This window comes from Scomber scombrus, chromosome 13, assembly GCF_963691925.1.
Source record: "Scomber scombrus chromosome 13, fScoSco1.1, whole genome shotgun sequence".
Lineage (NCBI taxonomy): Eukaryota > Metazoa > Chordata > Actinopteri > Scombriformes > Scombridae > Scomber > Scomber scombrus.
In genome coordinates, this window is record NC_084982.1 from 7,195,936 (window position 1) to 7,216,958 (window position 21,023).

Here is a 21,023-nt window from a genome sequence, read left to right on the forward strand (position 1 = left end):
CCAATACCTCTGATTTCAATGAAAAAAGTAGTTGCAGTTAATGCACTTCGCTACAGCTTGCTGACGTCTTTGAAGCATATTGTGGATGACGTTATTGTTATGAATCATCCATTAATCTAACCCAGTGCAGATTCTGCTTTTTATTGCGTAAAACTGTATTTTGATGTGCAACATTTATATGAGCGTGAAAAAGTGGAAAAAGACAACTAGATAAAAGAGGTTTTAGTGGTTTTGGAAAGTACTAAAATGAAGGGGGGTTAAGACCATACAGGTTTGAATAAGGTGCTTCCATGAATACACTTATGAATGCAGTGAATCATTATATGAGACAGGACTTGATGACTGCGGTGCTGATTTGGCTTTTTTATCCGTCACTGACACAGTCCTGTATTAGTGCAGCTGAGCTGTAATGACAAGCTGTCACAACTGATATGGCATGTACTCTGTGGCTGTGTCATGTGTGTGTGTGTGTGTGTGTGTGTGTGTGTGTGTGTGTGTTTGTGTTCAGCTTCTTGCCTTAGAGCAGACATAATGTACCTCCACAAACACTACAAAGGGCATGCACACTACCAGCAATTCTAAAGAATAGTTAACTGTAATTACTTTAGCCCTTTTGCAGGTGACAGACGTAAAGTACAGCCGGAAAGCATGTAATCACAAGTCTAAATATTACATTTAAACAGGTTGTCGTGGACCTTTATTTTAATCCTCCTCGTCCAAACCAAAGAATAAATGTGAACCAGCTTCAGTACTAATCCATTTTCGGTTCACTCTGATGTACAAACAACTGACTTTGACAAAAACAAGATTTGAGATTAAAGATTTAGTTTGTCATTTTCTGTACTTGCACACATACACAAAAATGAAAAGCTGTTCCCCTTAGCCCACATAAGTGCTACAACAGAAAGGATAAAGATACAAATCTGAAAATTCTCTTAAAAAGTATTAGAGCAGTTAAATCCCAAGAGAGAAAAAAGAATAAACAGTTAGCAACACAGTGCATTAAAGTGCATTTGGAGCAAAGGGCATGTCTCAGTTTGATGTTGACATCTGGTGCATGTCAGCGAGTGAACAGCACTGATGGCCACCCATATGTAAATCCCGAGAGAAATATCACAAACAAACTTTCAACATACATACAAAGTCAAACATAAAGTTACATAGACTGATAGGGAACTCATTTATTGGTCATCTATACTGTACATGTAATTCGACATGTGGCGTAAAATCTGTACAAAATTCATGTTTGTGTTGACTGACAGGATATCATACACTACTCCTAATGGCTTATTTATCATCTGTGGCGCTCACAAAGTCCTCATGAATAAATAGTTGGTATGCCAAGATTTATCAAGGCTGCCTCTTGACCTCATCTATCATAAACATTGTTGGACAGCTAAAAAGAGGACATAAACAAGTTTTCCTGCAGTATATGATGTGGAAAATGTTGTAGTCACACAGCTTCAGTCTTTTTAAAAAAAAAATGTACATAACATTCAGGTACCAGCAGCTTCTTATTTTTTTTTGTCAGTTTGTCTGGTTAATGTGCTCTCTGCAGCTGGTGCCTGTATTCAGCCAAAGACACATCACATCACTCCCACCAGTGTATAATCGCAAGTGGACCGTGTGATTTTGTAGTTCAGCGGGGACCAACAGAGTGTCGACTCCTCTTAAGAGAAATGATCTAAGAGAGTTTATCACGTCACATCACTTTAAGAATATACCGGTTAAAGTTTGATTCATGTCAACATTTTAATCTGATGAGCTTCGTAGCTCTGAACAGGACCTTTAGTGTTTGCCTTCAGTGTTTGATGGAAGTAGCTGTTGAAGTGTAGCAGGTTACAGCATTTAATTAACATTTCATTATGCTGCTCATGTCATTTTCAGGTTGTAGGGACAGATTATGAGCATTAATTAGGCAGCCACTATGCATCTAATATTTATTATATGATACATTTTGATAAGGGGTTTGGATTCAGTAAAGTGCTACTGAACCCCATCCCTACTTTTGAATAAGAACCTGCCAAAATACACAAAGCCGACACAACACAAAATATCGATTGCTTGATAGATTGAGCCCTTCTTTACTTCATCTGTTTCGGGGAAAATTGCAGGAATCATGCTCTGACATACTTATGTGTTGCCACTGTTACCAATTGATTATAGATAATTATAGATTGCTGAGAGTTTCCAAACACAGAAGTGTCACATCCATTATCACGCAGTTCTGAGGTTGGTTTGCTTTGTATCGCATCACAAACAAACTGCACCAGAGTTTACTTTTAACGGTGGACACACACTCATCCTCTAAAGTGGATGAACCAAATGAAACAATTAAACACACAAGGATATACTCTAAATAAACCAAACTGGCCTGTTGTGAAAGCATCCTTATTAATAACAACAAATGATGATGATGATCTCTTTTGGATAAAAATCTTTGTGAATTATGGTTTGTTATGGGAAGAAGCAGAGGAATAAGAAAAGGAGAGACAGGAGAGAGAGGAGCTCTGCTTGTTTCAGTAGCCTTCTGGATTGTGACCCAAGGCTGAGTGGGGGACTGGAGGACAGTGCGCCATGACTCATACACACAGACAGAAAGACAAGAAAAGACACACACCAAGGAACACACAATCAGACGTATTAGCACACATTCGAGGTCATGCTGTTTGCCTAAGTGTGCGTAACAGCCTCTTGAAGCTTGCTTTCACACAGTACATGTATGTCTTCATCAATTTGTCCTGCAGGCTTTGACACTGTGCAGACACATAGGCACACACTTTCACAACGTAACACTCATACACACTCATACACACTCACAGTGCAAACTAACAGCACTTATTTTCCTAAGCCCCAATGAGAAACGCTGTGTCATCTATCTGCACTCATAATACACATATCAATTCTATGCAGTATGAGTGTGACAATTTATTATGGTGCAGTATTGTGCGATATGAAAATGTGATGAAATGCATCATGGAAGTGAATTGCTATGGGTAAACTATTTCTTATCAATTATGTCTTCCAAAGCACACTATTTGTTTTGGTTTATACACAGAACATTTAATGAGAGATGCACTGAAATTACAATACATTAACATTTTGAACTAAAAAAATGGAGGTTTTTTTTGGGCCAACTGAGGTGAAATGAATTCCAGTTCAGACATTTGCTCTTTATCTTTATTTGGACAGTCTAGACATTTTCCACTCAAGCTTGTATTATATAAAAAATCATCCACTTGCAAAAAGCAGGTTTTTTTTGTTTTTTTTAAGAGACTTTGCTATTCGCATTTGCATAAAACTCTATTAGGAGACACTATTTGGTCAAGTTTGAAAATACAGTATGCACAAGAGGATTTCAATGAGGAATTATCCACAGCTTCTTTTCGTCAGTGCATGAAACTGAGAACTCTCCAGACAGCCAACAACTCCAACAACTCCAGATGTAAGGATGAAGTAAGAATGGAGATTCAGCCTCAGATACTGTCTTGTGTCTCACATCATCTGTCCTTACAGAAGAGCATTTGGTTATTGAATAGCATGCAGTGATTGAATTAACTGTCACAGAGATTTTCAGCTCAGCCACAGGCTTGTTGCTGAAAAATTGAGAACGAGAGAAGAGACCAGAGAGAAAAGGATCGGAGTCATCATTGGACACACACGCACACACATTCATGTTTGTCTTTATATCCTTTTGAGGACACTTATTGACATGATGCATTCCCTAGCACCTTACCCTAACTTTAACAATCACAGCTAAATGCCATAACCCAGCCTTTACTCTTAACTGAATCTTAACCCAATTCTAACCTTCAGCTTAAAATCAAGTCTTAACCATTAAATTGCCCTTTGAAGTTATGAAGACTGACCAAAATGTCCTCACAACACAGAAATGTCCTCACAATGCTGGTTTTCAACTGAAATTGGTTCTGTAGAAGATAAAAAGACACACACACACACACACACACACACACACACACACACACACACACACACACACACACACACACACACACACACACACACACACACACACACACACACACACACACACACACACACTTAAGTCTGGTTTGTGTTCCTGAAGTGACTTAAGTCATACAGACACACATACACTTATCAGATTATGCTCACTTTTGGGGACATTATAGACTTACATTCATTTCCTGGAGACTTATCCTAACCCTAACCATCACCACTACTTGCCTAACGCTAATCCTTACCTTAATCTTAACCACTGACCCAAAATTCAGCTTTTTCCCTATTGGGGACATGGCTCTTGTCCCTATTTGTATAAGCCGTCCCCAATTAACTGTTCATAAGTCTGAAATTTGTCCCCAAAAGTAGCCTATGACAGACCACACACACAGACACACAGGCTGTATATTCTTTCTAACAGTGCAGTTAAAGCCTAAGGGGCAACCCGGTCCTCGTTCAGTCAATGTGACATGTGTTCTGTTCCTCCATCCATCACCAGCCTCTCCCTATTACTACATAAGACACAGATGTTTGTGAAACACGAACATTGACATGGTTCTTCATGTCAGTGTATGTGTGTTGTGACCGTGAGTTAAAGTTTTGCATATTTCTAGATTTTTCCATTTTTTAAATTATTTTTTAAAACAAAATCATGTGAGAAGGCATTGCACTGGTTGAATGTCCCTACCCTGTTTGTGGCACTCAGCCCCCAAGTCCATTCATTCCCATTGAAGGTATATGTGTTTGTGTGTCTGTGTGATTTTGATAAAATGACAAATACTGTACCTGAGTGTCAGACCCTCAGTTCCTCTGGCTAAAATGTGACAAATGTGAAATGTGATATTTACCACATATTTACTTTTAGGTAGTTGTTGGTTACTGGTAAACACATCACATAAACTGAACCAATAGAAAAGGACACATGAGGGCAGAGCTGTTTTTAAGTCTTTTGGTCCAAAAGTCTCCAGCTCTGCTGGTGGGTGTAAATAATAGAAGCCAAGAATAAACTCTACTGTTTTTTCTTGTGAGCAGCTATTTCAGTTATATTTACTCTAATCAGGTCTGAATAGACTCCTTCTGTTACGCTTGGAGGTGACGGTCCCTGAATGAAGTCACAGTCACTGAGTTTCAGGGATGTAAATATTTAACTAAATGAATAACTGTTCAGCTGTCTTTGTTTTGTGGTTCAACTAGTGAGCTTTTATCAAATAGTGGAACAAATAATGTGTCTTTACTGCTACGCTTACCTCTTGGTCTCCAGAACATTTATAACATCAGACTTTTAAATTTAAACAGATTTGACAGAACACACGCACAGACACAAGTTCAGACACATGCAAACTCATCTCAAAATTCATGAAGGGATCAGTGTCTCACTGTGCCTGGGTTTGTTTACCTCTGAGCCTGAAGACTTCATATGGTTTTATTGTTGTAGGTACATGCATACAAATGCCCCCCCCCCCCCCGACACACACACACACACATACTGTATACATAAGTTTGCATAGCTATCCTTGTTAGGACTATGTACTGACTTCCATTGATCTTGGACAGCCTAACCCAAACCCTGACCCTAACCTAACCTCAATTCACACCCCAAACCATAACGAGGACCTCAGAAATGACATTTTACCTCATTAAGACCAGGCTTTGGTCCCCATGAGGACTACTGGTCCCGACATAGTCAGTGTTTACACTGGAAAAGGTCCCTAACACACACACACACACACACACACACACACACACACACACACACACACACACACACACACACACACACACACACACACACACACACACACACACACACACACACACACACACACACACACACATACTCTGGCTTGGGGCAAGTTTATCCACATTCTCAGTGGGAAATGATAGATTGATGCTATAAACATCCGGTTTGTGTGTGTGTGCGTGCGTGTGTGTGTGTGTGTGTGTGCGTGTGTGTGCAGGCACGTGCGTGGGATTGTATCAGGTTTTGTGAAGAGAAAAACAGAGACATTAGCTGATAACGTTTTATTGTGAAATTTGTTCACGCTCTGTTCCTCCGCACGCATTAATATGCAGAGACACACTCCCAGCATCATCTGTCCTCTCACTAACACTAATGTGTGTGTGACTGTCTGTACTTATATGTGGGGGTGTTCATAGCCTTATTTGCCAAGAGGAAGGTAAAGTCCTCTGAAGATAGTAAACTGAAATGTAATACTTCAACCAGCATCCCCACCTCCTTTTATAGTAGCATGTGATTAACATCAACACCATGCCTCAATAGCTTCATGAGTGACACTTAATAACAGCAAATGATTTTTGAATTCTCAGCTGAATATTGTGACTAAATGATCACCCTTTGCTCTTGTAAACATTTAATGAAGTGCATATTTTTGCACTTAATAAGAGCGGACATGATGATTCCTTCTCTGTTGACAGAAAATGAACTTTTAGAAGTCTAGATAATCAAACAAATGAGGCTGCTCTTTCTAGTGAATGCAATTTAACACTGTGCGATCTGAGATGTAAATAACAGGTTTGATTTTCCAAGTACTTAGTAATTAGAAAGGAAAGCACTGTATCTTTCAGCTCTTAAATGTATTGTACTGCTGAGCTGCAAACAAATGGGTTTATTTTGCACAGCATTGAAATGATAAAAAAGAAAGAATTTAAAGCTGCACCCATCAATTTTTTATATTAGAAATGGAAAAAATGAGTGTGTGAACCGTCCACACCTTTACTGTTTACTGTTATGGCTCATTTTAACAGCTCTAATGTACCCTGTTTTCAGCAACAGCGGGCAGCTGTTTTCTGTGGAAAAACCCTGATAAACCACTTTACACTACCCGCCTACCACCACATGGCAGACATGCAAGGTAGTGGCGAACATAGTAGAACATTTAGCAGCTACAGAGCCAGAAATTTATCACAGGAGGTGGTGCAACAACACAGTTAAAAGGAGAGTGAATATTGGATTTAAGTTTGTCAGGTGCTTATGTAAAAAAGAACAGCTTTCAGTATGTGTTTACAGCTTGTTGCACTGCTACCACAGGGCCAAAAAAAATGTCATTAATATATGTTTAAGTCAAGATCTTCATTTAAAGACCTTGTTATATCTTTGTATATCAGGAACTTGTTCTAAATGTATAAGAAACCGCTTCAGCCTATTGATTTCTGAATGTGAAATAAGATGTAATGACCTGGACACATGCATGGCTATTGGATTAAAAAGATGATCTTTGGCACAAAGTTACGTTCTGTGTTACAACTAGCTCAAGTACTGTAGCTTATTTTGTGTTGCAACTGAAGGATGATGTTTTTATGGTCAAAATTTCAAGAGCTCTGAAATTGTCAGTATGATGATTCAGGTTATTGAGACAGAAAGACAAACGTTATGGTCCAGGGAAACATACAGATATCCAAATAGCCACACAAACAATGACTGAATCAGTCACTGAGACGATTTTAACAGTAACATGAGCAGCTGATCCCAGCACTGTGCATGAAAACTGATCTAATTAGCACCGTTATATAAATAACAGTTAGTTTGACTGCTGTAAAGTCTTTCATTTTATTCCAGCTTGGTCAATCCTTCACACTGTACACTGCATTGTGAAACTGATCAGATATTTGTTTAAATGCAGTTGGTAAAAGGTAATTATAAGCAGTATAAGCCAATCTACATAATGCAACACATTCCCATTCAAGCTGTAGACAGGAAGTTAAAAGACAAAACAACAGAGACAGAGCCTTTCTTTGATGCTGAAACACATATGGTCAACTTTTGTGTTTAATGGGAGCTAGTGTTTAAAGTGCAGCTAATCTTTACTAATGACAGTAGTGATACAGAAGGGAAAAAAAGGTGAAATTAATGTGCAAAAACATGTTTGTACAAGGGACAGGAGTATCTAGTAGCTCTTCTGGGCCTTTCAATCATGATCTTCATCAGCAGATTGTTTGCCTAGTTTCTTTTGACTTGGAAATGAGGCTAAAAAATCTCAACTTTAACCCAACATGTGTGAGAAGTGCTTGGAAAAATGTAAGTATATATAAGTCCGTGGCAACTACGCAAACTCCATCCTCTTATGAAGATCTTGTGATATGACTGAAAGCTCCCTAACAGCTGCTAAATGGCCTGTATGTGAGATTGTTTTGTGAACTATTTTAATCTTTTAAATATTGTTCTTGTTTTACTCAGGTGACAAAAGCCAGAATCAGCTTTCAATAAGAACCACAAAATCCTTCAAATTTTAACACAATATATTAATAAAAGCTTATTGGGAAGCTGTGACAGAGTAGGTCAGAAAAATGAAATAGTGTTTGGTTGGCCATGGTTTCATTTCTACACTGAACACAGCGCCTTGAATGGATTTCAATTTCTTTGTCTATTTTTCGTCTCCAGGTAAACATGCCAGAGCTGGCCTTGCTGCGCTTTGTGGTATTAGATGACGACTACATCGGAGATGATTTCATTGGCCAGTACAGCGTGGCCTTTGAGTGCCTTCAGCCTGGCTACCGCAATGTCCCCCTGCTGGGCATGGCAGGAGACCCCTTACCCCACACCAGCCTGTTTGTCCATGTGGCGGTCACCAACCGGCGAGGAGGAGGGAAGGCCCAGCGTCGAGGTCTGTCAGTGAGGAGGGTGGGGCGGCGGGGGAGAGAGTACGTCACGCTGAGGCACACGGGCATCAAGGTGGTGGATGAGACTTTCAAACAGGCTAGTGCCCCTCTCAAGGAAGTGACGGACCTGCGGGAGGAAGCTCAGGTGAGAAAATGGGTAAAAAAAGTATGAAGACAATAATAAAAGACAGTGTTTACTCCTTTTGGTTTTCTGTGTGAAGGTTGGCTGATAAATTGGAGGTGAAAGGAATTTTGTCTGTGTGTTTTTTCTCAGAATCAAATTGAATTGAATTTGAATATCTCAGCAGCAGTGTGAAATAACATCCCATCTGCGCTGGATCATCCACAAACCACCCTCTAACAGTTTTCATTTGAACTGTTTTGTTAAATATTAAATGAAAATGAAAGATGCTCACCGGAGGATTGTGGATTATGCAGAATAACCAGGACATTGGCTGCTGTTGAGTATTTTCCAAATGTTTTCAATTTAAATTTGCGAATGAGGCCTAGGCGCATACGACTCAATCTATCGTTTGAAATAGCCAGAGAGGTTAATGAACATTGACGGGGGGTTTTTGTTGTTATTTTGGTGAACTTACCCTTAAAGAGTTAACAAAGCAATGAAAACACTTTCTTCAGCCACTTTGTGGTTTCTTGGCTTATGTGGCAAATTTCTGCCAGGCAGGTTAAAAGGAATGCAAACAGCTGACTCACCGCAGATCAGATGTCACTCAGCTTTGTATTTTTAGGCTGTGTTCATACGATGTCTGGTTATGAGTTTGAACTGGAGTAGCCTATATGACTGTGCTGAAATCAGACCCTACCTGAGACTTCTCTGGAGAGTGAATGAGAGAGAGAGAGAGAGAGAGAGAGAGAGAGAGAGAGAGAGAGAGAGAGAGAGAGAGAGAGAGAGAGAGAGAGAGAGAGAGAGAGAGAGAGAGAGAGAGAGAGAGAGAGAGAGAGAGAGAGAGAGAGAGAGAGAGAGAGAGAGAGAGAGACAAAAGAAAAGTGGAGGAGGATTATGAAGAATTTATAAATTACAGCAAAAATAGAACCTGGTGGCACAACATTTGGTACTTGGCGTGCATAGAGCAGTAACCTCAACCCAACTCAACCTCTTTTGGATGAATTGAAATGCTGACAGTGAGCCAGACCTTATTGCCCAGCATCAGTGGTTGACCTCACTAAAACTGTTGTGGCTGAATGGGAGCAACATCCTGCAGCCAGGTTGGAAAATTGAAGAGTAATCTTTTCTGCTTTCTTGCTGAAAGTTAGATGCCATGACTGGAAACTTTGTCTAGTTCAAGTTCAAAACAACACTGTCCAGCACCTCAGGAGCTCACTAATTAAAATGACATATCTTATTTGTTTAATCTGTACACAAACTGTGATATAAAATGGACAGTGTGTGGCTTCAGAGGGAATTTCCCACCATAACAGTTTTCTTGATGAACAGTTAATCCACCCACCAAGCATATCTGTTATGTGTCTCTGCTGGTTACCTGGCAACCTCACGTTTCCTGTGGTTGTCCATCAAGAAATAGTCAGCATCACATAACTTCCTGTCAGATGAATATTTTTTTCTATTTGTGTTATCATGAAACAAACAAGATAACATGTTGATTAGTTGTTTTTAGAGGTGCTGTTAGCCATTTTGCATTTTCCCCATGCTTCCAGTTTTTATGCAAAGCTTTGTTAAGTTATTCAGCTACTGGCTGTAGCACTTACTTCACAGACATGTGAGTGGTGTTGGTCGTCTTATCTAACCTGTGTCAAGAGCAAATAAAAGTATTTTCCTACAAGTCAAACTATTTCTTTAATGATAATGGTTATGTAATGTTTGATGTTCAGGTGTCCATGCATTTCCGGCCATGTTGTGTAAATTTATAGATACAATAACCAAAATTAAACATCATAATAAGCTAATTTATTCACCTGAGAAATCCAGTAGTCCAACACATTGATGGAAAAATCCTATAAATCCAGTATTGTCATATAGCAGTCCTGCTGACTGATTTGCAGTGTTGCACACAATTGCTAAATAGCTTCCTCAGTGTAAATGGTATAACAAAACCAATACCTAGATAAATCCCTATGGTCTCACATATTGCCCAATCCTAACACAATAGCTTGACCAGTCAGTTGGACACCGTCACACACAAATCCAGGCTTACGCACACACACAGACTTAGTCTTACGCAGAGACATATTTTGCTCATTCACAAACAGCCTTTAATCCGCCAATGTCGTGGTCGTTAGCCGAGGACATGAACTATCCTTCTCACTATCTCTATCTCCCTGCCATGAGTCCAGCTGTGGGCTCATCTGCCACAATCTGTTATTATTCATCATGCTTCTATTGCTCTATGTCTGTCACACACATGCAGACATGCTCACACGTCCACACAGGTGTGGCGTGATAATCGCTAGTCCAGTTGGGGCTCTGCCAGGTGGCAAATAGTGTTGACGTAGAGAGCAGTGGTTTCTATTCTAGTGATTGCCTGTTAAAAAAAAATCTTTAATCTTTTGTCTTCATCACGTCATCTTCATGGCATGAAAATGGAATTTCAACAGATAAACATACTGTATGGCAGCTATTTTTTGTCCCTATCAGATCTGATAACTTGCCGAGTTTTGCACCATGACACACCTACAGCAGTTAAAAAACAGTCAAAATGCTCTGATTTTCTGTTCCACATTTATGCCATATTGTCTTCTCTATTGCCAAATGCGCTTAAGCAAAGGCTGATTTTAATGGATTAAAAGGGGCAATGACTGCCATATTGATTTAATTCACAAGAGAGACAGCAGATGATAGGGGAGAGGAGGGGAAGTGTGTCACCCTTTTTGACCTTTCCCTGCTTAGCTTTACAGCTGGAACTGTACATCTGATCTAATAGTATTTTCCCTCTCCTCTTCTTCCTGCTCGTCTCTCTCTGTCTTTTGCCATCACAGAGCACCACCGCCAGTTTCAAAGAGCAGTGTGGGCTCCCCACGGTGGCTAAACTGAAGCAGTGCATCCAGAGCCTGGCCACAAGGCTGCAGAGCCCTGAGGGCACCATGGGTGCCACCATGGTGCTGAAGGAGGGCTACCCATGTCTGGAGCCCCTGGTCAACCCGTCAGAGCCAACACGCAAACTGCTTTCTGCCTACGACATGGTCAGTAAAAGGAAGGAAGACAATGAAAACAGTATAATACAGTAACACAGACCTACTACAGCTTCTGCTTTCACACCTTTTTATTTGCATGACCTGAACATCTATCTTTCACAAGATTATTGACAAGACTTAAAGGGGACATGAAATGCTTTTTGTGATTTTCTGTCATTTATATGTATATTGTTTTAATTTTAGATGTTTGAGTTGTATAAAATTTCCCGAAACTTGGGGTGAACGTTTGCAAAACTTCCACTTTCAGGTCTGTTTGCAAAGTAAATTCTCCTTCCCCAACAAAATGATGTCATATTTTTCGCATATACCCACATATTCTGTTGTCTTTGTTGCTAAGGTTGTTCCACAGGTTGCTTGCATTGTTCACTCACATATTTTGGATCAGATTTGGGCTTGAACATGTCGAATGTGTTAGAGTAGTTTATATTTCTTGTAAAGAACGAAAGAAAGAGGCAGAATCAACTTTGACTACTGTTGTGTGTTTACGTAGCTTTCGAAGCTGGATAAAAATATAGACCTGGGGATGTAAATGATATTTCCCTTTTAAGAGTATACAGCTAGAGGTGTTATGAAATGATTAAGCTAAAAGCTAAAAGTAAGCATGCTGGGATTCTCACAACGATAATGTTAACATGATGCTGTTTTCAGAAGATGCAGCTAATGTTTTTGATTGTCACCATCTTAGTTTAGGGTGTTAGATGCTAATATTTGCTATTAACACTATAAACAAAGTACTGGCAGTACAAACTTTTATAACAATTCCTCCAGCTGTTGGGATTTTTCACACCAAAGTGCTGACAGTAACATAATTGACAGGTTAATTGATCATTAAAATAATTGTTAGTCGCAGCCCTTTTTTTTTAAATTGGTCAACATGTATTCAGTCAGAGAGTTTTAGTTAGAAAGAAGTTTTAAATTTTGTTTTCTGATACCTAACACTGCATCACTGAGTGCATACACACAAACACATACCCACATGCAATTACACAGTGGCATTAAATATGCAGAAAGACACTGAGGTGACATGCATGAAACAGTCACCCACACTCCTCCACAAGTACATACACACACACACACACACTCTGATTGACAGATACACACACACACATACACCAATGCGTACACACACACACACACACACACACACACACACACACACACACACACACACACACACCCTGACTGCCAGCTGCGTCTCCTCCCACCCTATCTCCTCTTGCATCAAATCAGGATGAATCTATTCCCACCTGTTTCAGCACTCTACTATTACACCTACACACACACACATGCACACACACCTTTGTGCAGAGTGGGTGCTTCTATTTCTTCTAACCGTCATGTTTATGCATGTCAGTGGAGTTGATGATGTTTGAGTGAACCCAGCAAATGTGAGCCCAGCAGGTCAGCACCATGAAGCCACAGTTGGTGTGATCTCCAGTCGTACATCACACCTCTTCAGTCTTTCTGGGCATACACACAAACACACAAGGCTTAGTCATCACACATTCATCCTTCCCTCTCTCTCTTTCTGTCTTTCTCTCCTTCTCTTTCTCTCTGCTAGCCCGAAGCCAGTCTTCCGTCCTTTGATTCTTTTCCTTCATGTCTTTCCACAAACTCTTTTTTACGTAAAACAAACAGTACACTGAGTTGAAAAAAGTACACTTCAAACCTTCAGGTTATTCAAACTTATCTGTAATAAAAAAAAATTAAAAATTCATCTCACGGTTGTTAATATTACCCAATTACTAGCCTTAAGTAGCTTCATATACTATTTGCCATATGGTGAGTAAAATAATCAAAAGGAACATGCCATGTTAAATGGATGCACCACTACATCAAAAAGTAACACATTTCTCTAAAATTGAGCCTCATATATTTGTTATATTAGCACCTTCACTACCATATATGAAATACAGTTCTGTGTATTTGAACAATGCCTGGTTGCCTGACATTGCGTTCCCAATGAGCTGAAGAGGTTAAACACACATTTCTCTTCCCGTCTGTCCAGATGATTGCCGCCCAGAAACAGCTGATTGAGAACGCAGACGGTGTTCAGGAGAGGATTGCGCAGGTGCAGAGAGAAGGTAATAATCACAGACCAGTGAGACGTGTGATGAATGGCTGCCCAGGCTGACATGAGGTGATAATGAACTGAGTGAAAATAGTTTTCATGAGTGCTCACAAATAAAATGAATGCAGTACAAGATGTACCCAGATCCTAAAAAATCACTAAATGAACAAGTCTGACTTGAACATCAAACAGATGAAATGAATGAGGGCAACACCTCAGAGAATGAGTCTGCAGTAAACAACACTAAAAGTGAAAATAAAGCACATGTGGTGATTTTGATTATCCCATAAGATGCCAGCATGGATTTCTTATTAAGAGAAAAGCAGTGTCCATCTCATCTGTACTTTTTGAAATGAGGATCTGTGGAAACGCATAGTTTAAAAAAAAACAATCCTCCAGCAGGTATCTGTGCTCTAAATGTTTAATCTGCACATAAAAGCACTTCTGTCCACATTTTCTCAGGTGCAGCACACCAGTATGAGCATTTACAGTGAACACAGCAGAACCAATATATTTTTAGACCCTCTCCCAGCCTTAGATAACTCCTGACCTTTAAGTGCCAATGTAAATGTCACAAGGGATGGCACATTGGTTTTGCGTAAATATGTAAATCCAGTATCTGGCAACAAACCTATCAAACCATGTTCATGACACTTGCCCCTTGACATTTTTGTTAGCCACAAAGACAAATTGAGAAAATCACCTTACATCTCACCTAGACTTGGGTTGTTGATGCCCACCCACTCACCTGTAATGATATACTCTTGTGTTTTGCAGGCATGGTCTTCCATGAGGAGCTTCCTCGGCTCGGGGAGAAGGAGGGATTGAAAGGACGCAAGCAAAATAAAGCAGTGGAGAGTTTTACCTGGAACATCACTGTGCTGAAGGTACTGGAAAGCAAAAAAGAGTATATATCGACCCTCTACACCCCTATTTATTGAGTTATTGGAACAGATAAGTACCGTTTTTTATTTATTTTTCATCCTTTTTATTTTAATTGCCACGTCTCATTTGTGATGGTGAAGCTGAAATGTTCAGTCATGCACAGATTGACTCTCTGTACCGTAGCGGTCCTTACAAAGGTGAATGCAATAAAGAGGAACTCGGCTCAATCAAGGCAAGAAAGCGCTCAATGGTTCAGCCAACCATATCAGCCTAATTCATTCATTCATGGTGAATACGAAATGGTTTGCAATCGTAATACCTCATCATGGCAATGAAACGCCCCACTGACTTTTAAACTGACCATTTCAGTTTGACCGGAAAGACCTCTGCTTTGGCTGAGTTGATTTTCTGCTTTGAATTAAGACTGTAGAATTGTCCTTATTATCAACATTACGGTAAAGATGGAGAAATGACAGACGAGTGCGAAAATGAAACCAAACTGTGTACTTACTGTTCCTCAGCACAGAAAACATTTGGACATGTTAACAAAAACATTGCAGTTCCCCTCAGCTCTTTGACTTCTTTAGCCTCTTTTAGCTAATTGTTTTGCAGCTAGCTGTGTTAGCGACCAGCTGGTGAACATAGTTGAGCATTTAGAAGCTAAAAATCTGGATATTTCCTTCAGGAGTTGGTTGACTTCAAAAGAGAGTTGAAAGGAGAGTGAATATAGGACTAATGTTTGTCAGTTAGTCCCCTGGTGACAACAAAATCTATCAATGCAGCTTTAAATCAATTGCTAATGATTCCTGCAGTTGTTAAGGACTAGTCTCCTGCCAATCACACTGCAAGGGCACCTCAGCTTACAACAGTTTGTAAGACTGAATTAAACACTGGATTCATTAAGTCAAAGCATTAGATTTCCAGCTTCTACTTAACTTACAGTTTATTGTAATGTGTGTGTGAATCTGACTCATGTGTCTTCCTCTGTGCCGCAGGGTCAGGGCGATCTGTTGCGGGGAGCCAAGATGGATTCTCTGGATGCTCTGAGGCAGCTAGCTCTGGCCTGTGAAGCCTCCGGACTTACCTCCCCCTCCTCTTCCTCCAACTCATCATCCTCCACTTTCTCCACGGCCGAGCTGCACTACTCCTCCCACCCACTGGCTGCCCGCCGAAGCAGCACACATGGCAACGGACGCATCTGACAGCCCCCTGGGTCCAGCACGCTGCAAGATTAAAAGGGAGTGGACAGAGTAATTACAGAGGATAACAGAGACGAGGAGATATGACAGAGAGAAAGACAGAGAGAAAAAAGGAAAAAGCTGGGTGTAAAAAGCCCCAGAGGAGACAGAGGATTTTCTTTCTGGCAGAGTGTATCCCTTTATTCAGTGCAGTGAGCGTCTAGACTAGGCAAGACCAGAGCAGTATATCTGTTAAAGCCTTACAGTGAGTTCATCAATTTGTCAGTGAAGGTCCAGCCTGCAGAGAGGCCTTTCATGAATGTTGTAACTCCGTGGGTGGGAAGGCAAAGAAAGACACTCCACACGGGGACTTGAACTATTGATGATTTCCCCCCCCCAACCCTAGAGAACACATTGCAACCCAGCGACTTTCCCTCTTTAGAGAGGAAATCGTTGACACCTGAATAATTTGTGACGACGGGGCTGTCGTGAAGCAGATGATTACGGCCCTGCTGGAGTTTTCTTTTAGAAGTGCAACAGAATGCAGAATGGGGGGAATGTAGAGTTGATGGGACAAAGTGGTGTATCAGCTCGTCTCTTAAGTAGGCTTCAAGACTGCCTGTGTGTATGTGTATGTGTGTGTGCGTGCGTGCGTGTCTGTCTGTGTGTGTTTACAGTGTTGTGAATGGAGAAATACGAGATTGATCGACAGGATGTTACTCATAAAAAAACAAAAAACAAAACAAAACACACAGGCAGAGAGTAATTAATACCAGTAGCCTCAAATTTTAGTGTACTACTTTTTAAAAAACAAAAAAAAGTTTTAAGGTACTCAAAACATTTGTTTTTACATGTTACTGCAGTAGCTTAATGTAGAAAACCCACAGTCCTCCTCTACCTAAAAGAGCAGACACAGGTTTTGATCTACTTATCAAGTTTGGTTTTGGATGGTTAGCTTGAGACAGGCACAAATTAGGCTCTACGGGCTACAGTTCTTTCCTTCAATCAGACATCAACATCCCCTCGCTGGACTGTCTTTCAATTGGAAGCAACATAGGGCAAACAGGATGGCTCTTCTGGTGACGTCAAATTTCTCCAACTCCGTCCACCAAAATTAGTTTCTGAATGAATTTTAGGAAAGAAATACACCATATCTACAATATCACCGATTGTTAACGAGGTCTGGGAGTTTGGAGAGGTGGAAAGTCAGATTCATGTAAGCATTTCCTGATTTATCTAATTGACTGAGCCTTTTTGAATATCTCCAGACTTAATCTTATAGACTGTGCTCTGGATCCTGTTATCTGGCAGTATGAGGTCTGGACCCAGAAATAACGCAGATACACATTCTTAGAGTAGTACCGACATTACCTAAATTATACAGATCCCATTGCATCTCTGAGCACACACACACACACACACACACACACACACACACACACACACACACACACACACACACACACACACACACACACACACACACACACACACACACACACACACACACACACACACACACAACTACTATACTTTAGTACTGTATTGTGTCAAATAACCAGCAGAAGCACACAACCGAGAGGTCTTGTTATCGCCTCCCTGATGGCGTTTGGTCCTGTCATGTTAACTTAGAAAAGGGACGATTGAAACACGAGGAATGAGGTGGAGAGGAAGGGCGACACAGTAATTGGAGAGGTTGTGTGTGATGTTTGTGATACTGCAGGAATCCAGGTCTGCTATAGTACATGTGTGGATCACATAACCTACTCAGTATATTAACATTTGGGGTAATGGATGCTTAGAGTCTGTACATGTGTGTGTTTGCGTGTAGGAAGAGCGACGTTAACCAGTTGATGAAGTTCACTGTATTGATGTAGCAATAATAATTATAGTGGTATGTTGTGAGAAAGTCCATGAGGCTGTATAACTCGACGTGTGCTAACTGAAGGATTGAAAACAATATAACTAACTTTATATCTCAGTGATGCTTCTAAATGTGTATGAAAACTACAAAAATGGTGTACAGCAGGTGCTACTGATCATAGTTTTGCTTAGCTGTCAGTGATGGCGTTCTTCTTGGCCTTTGAGTGTAAATGTGTGTTTCTTTTTCACACGTTCTTTTAACCCAGCATTTGTACTCTTATTCTTTTATCTTGCAATGCTGCATTTGAACCGAATTTAACAGAAGTGATACCACAGCAGCTAAGACACAAAACTAAGTTCATTTGATTAGAAATACTTCCTTGAATGTCACACACATAAAAAAAAAAACCTTTGGATAATGCCAAAAATGCATCATCACCCAGCCGAAAAAAAGATACGAGAGGAGATCCCATTGTTTCACCTGACAAAGTTGACATTTATCCTTTAAAACGACGAAGTGAGGCAGGCGTGTTTGAAAAGGTTCACAGCACCTTTTAACATTTCCTTTGAACAAATGTATTCCTTCACAAATCTGAAATGAATAGTCTGTGAAATGAATATGACAATGTAAAGTCTGTGAGACTGACAGGCGACTTATTGAAAATAAGACATTTTGAATGTTTAAACAACGGAGGCGGGAAGGCGGCTCGATGAGAGATGAGGAATGCAGCTAAACATTGTAACATGACATTTTGCAGCTGACAGGGCCGAAACATAATGAGAAACAATGAAACATGATGACGACAGTCGGGCGTACTAACTTGTTTAGCCCCTCTGACGTGCCTGTGCAGGACTATTGTACATTCTGAATGATGTCCAAAATTGCCACGCACTGTATCCTTTCATCGATCGACACATTCCTTTCCTTTTTGTAATAACATTAACCTCCACTTTTCCCCATCGTCTTGTTCCTGCTGCTCACAGAGTGGCTCTACGTGGGGAGTGACAGAGCTGATACACTGAGTCATAGCCACAGGAGGAGGTTGACCTAATAACATTTCCATTTGAGTGTGTGCGTGTGTGTGTGTCTGAGAGAAAGCACACACTTCTAAAAGTAGAAGACATATATTGGAAAGAGAGCAAAGGTAGAAGGGTAGAGGAAAAAGGGACTGATAATGGATTAACTGTTGGTTGCTTGTGTGGTTGGGCTGGCACACCTGCAGAGCATCATAATTGGCTGTGAGCAATAGACTCAGTGACAACACCTGCTGTTGTGGTCTATTAATAACACTCTCACTGGAGGCCTTGGGGGGTGTGTGTGTGTATATGTTGGTGTGCTTATATCTGTCATGATATCATCAGTGCCCTAATCCCTGGCCCGATGATGCAAACTGGTTCCTCTACATACACAGTCATTGCCAAACTATTCACCACATTTACTTTCAAATGCACCGAAGCAGGAAGCAGCTTCAGGAACTAGTTTAGAGGATCTCCACTGCCCCTCAGAGGCACGCTCATGTATCTGAAAAACTGCAGATTTCAAAAGATCATAGGAGCATCCTCTCCCAGAGATCTGCTTACTGTACCTGCGAGGAGGGTGCCTCTGCATTAATGATACATCAGCTCCAGTAAGAAGAGTAACAAACCACAGTATTAGCTTTCTGTGTTCCGGTTTACAAGCCTGCTGACACGAGGAATACAAAGTGGGTCACAGAGTAAACAGGTAATGGGATTTACCTTACTTACGGAGATGGGGCAAGGTTGGAGGTCAAGGGTTTAGAGGTTGCTGGGTCAGGTTTCAGTAATTAGGTCTTTTCTAGTTAAGTTAAGCCTCAAATTCAGAATAATTCATTAGGTACTGTACTGTATTTACAAAGATCTTGACAGTGATGACTGTGCTGCTGCATACAACACAGGCAACATGAAATAACACAGGAAAATGGCAGCTTGTTATTTCAGTGATAGATCATTGCAGTCACTATCAAATAACACCTGAGCTGTATAATCCAAGATGGCCATACCTGTGTTTTTGCATGTTGTAGCCTGCTTACATTTCCTTGCAATAGCAAAACCTGTTACAGTATTTAGGGTGTATACTCTAGATTGAATGTGCTTTAATCACTCCAGGCATATATTGATTTCAGTTTTGTCTGTATGATGTGAAAATGAGCTTGCAGAGACTTGCTTGAGGCAGATTCATTTCAGTGAACATCCTGCCTGGGTTTATTTTTGTCAGGAAGTTACAATATCATATTGTGGTGATGCAAATGAAGTTGTATGGATCTGCAACTGCATTTGTGTGATATGCGCTGAAAAACAGTCTCCTTTATTTAGAGTTTTAATGCCAGAAGTGAACAACTTTACATTATCCGTCTGACAAAGTGCAGTTTTCCTTAGCGTTTGTTGAATTACTGACAATTGAGCTCATCAATGCAAAGCTGTGCAGAAGCAAACTCTTAACAGTTGAATGTCTGACCTTCTCAGCTGCACACAGTTGTACCACAGCAGCAGATTTTTCTTATCAAATCAATGCTTTTTGTTGTATCAGCGCACCATGATAATGTAAGTTTTATATTAAATGAAACAGAGCACTACATTCGCTGTGATGCATCACTTATCTCAAGCAAGTTTCAAGTCCCTACAGGCTATTTTGCAAGTTTTGGAAAGTGGACAGCAGTGAGGTTAAGGGTACTTTTTTTGTTTTTGTTTTTTTTGTTGTAAAAATCATACATTACACTGCAGCAACATGATCCTTTAAACATTCAGATGTATGGTTTTCGGTACACAGTGTTTTCCTACTCTCCTCATGCCGCTCACGCGCTCTCAACTGCTTCATGTGTCACTGCACTTTGCTTTTTCACTTTACACTTTACCAGACATGTTCATTTTGCAGTATTGAAAAATGAGTGTTTACCTCTTCAAAAGGCACTGCAGTCAGACGCTCACTGCAGTGCTTTACTATGATGTATATTGTATCTCATGTGTAACCACTGCTGCACCCTGATCCTTGAAGTGCGGCCCTACTACCCTGCATTCTGCCAACAGAGGAACGGGTTTATGTAAAGTTCGGTCTCTCATTTTGTCATTGAATTGGAGTTTCCAGGATGAGAGTTGCAGACCGATCCGTGTTCAGGAGCAGGGTGCTGCACTGGGATGTACTGTAATCTCTGTTACCCATGTGTCTTAACCTGCAGCTAACTCTCTCTGTGCTCTTCAGTGTGTGTAATGCTACCTATCTTTGCATATCTGTGGTCAAATAG

General features: G+C 40.5%; 1 protein-coding gene across 2 annotated transcripts in view; it reads left to right on the top strand.

The window, feature by feature from the left end:
* Window positions 1-16,464, top strand: part of plcl1 (phospholipase C like 1) — a 76,948-nt gene extending 60,484 nt beyond the window's left edge. For both annotated transcript variants that reach the window (XM_062431726.1, XM_062431727.1), the window contains exons 8-12: window positions 8,378-8,740; window positions 11,551-11,754; window positions 13,775-13,850; window positions 14,615-14,724; window positions 15,718-16,464. In XM_062431726.1, the coding sequence (XP_062287710.1) occupies window positions 8,378-8,740; window positions 11,551-11,754; window positions 13,775-13,850; window positions 14,615-14,724; window positions 15,718-15,924 (960 nt within the window). In that variant the 3' untranslated portion in view covers window positions 15,925-16,464. The remainder of the gene's footprint in view (window positions 1-8,377; window positions 8,741-11,550; window positions 11,755-13,774; window positions 13,851-14,614; window positions 14,725-15,717) is intronic.
* The last annotated feature ends 4,559 nt before the right edge of the window (window positions 16,465-21,023 follow it).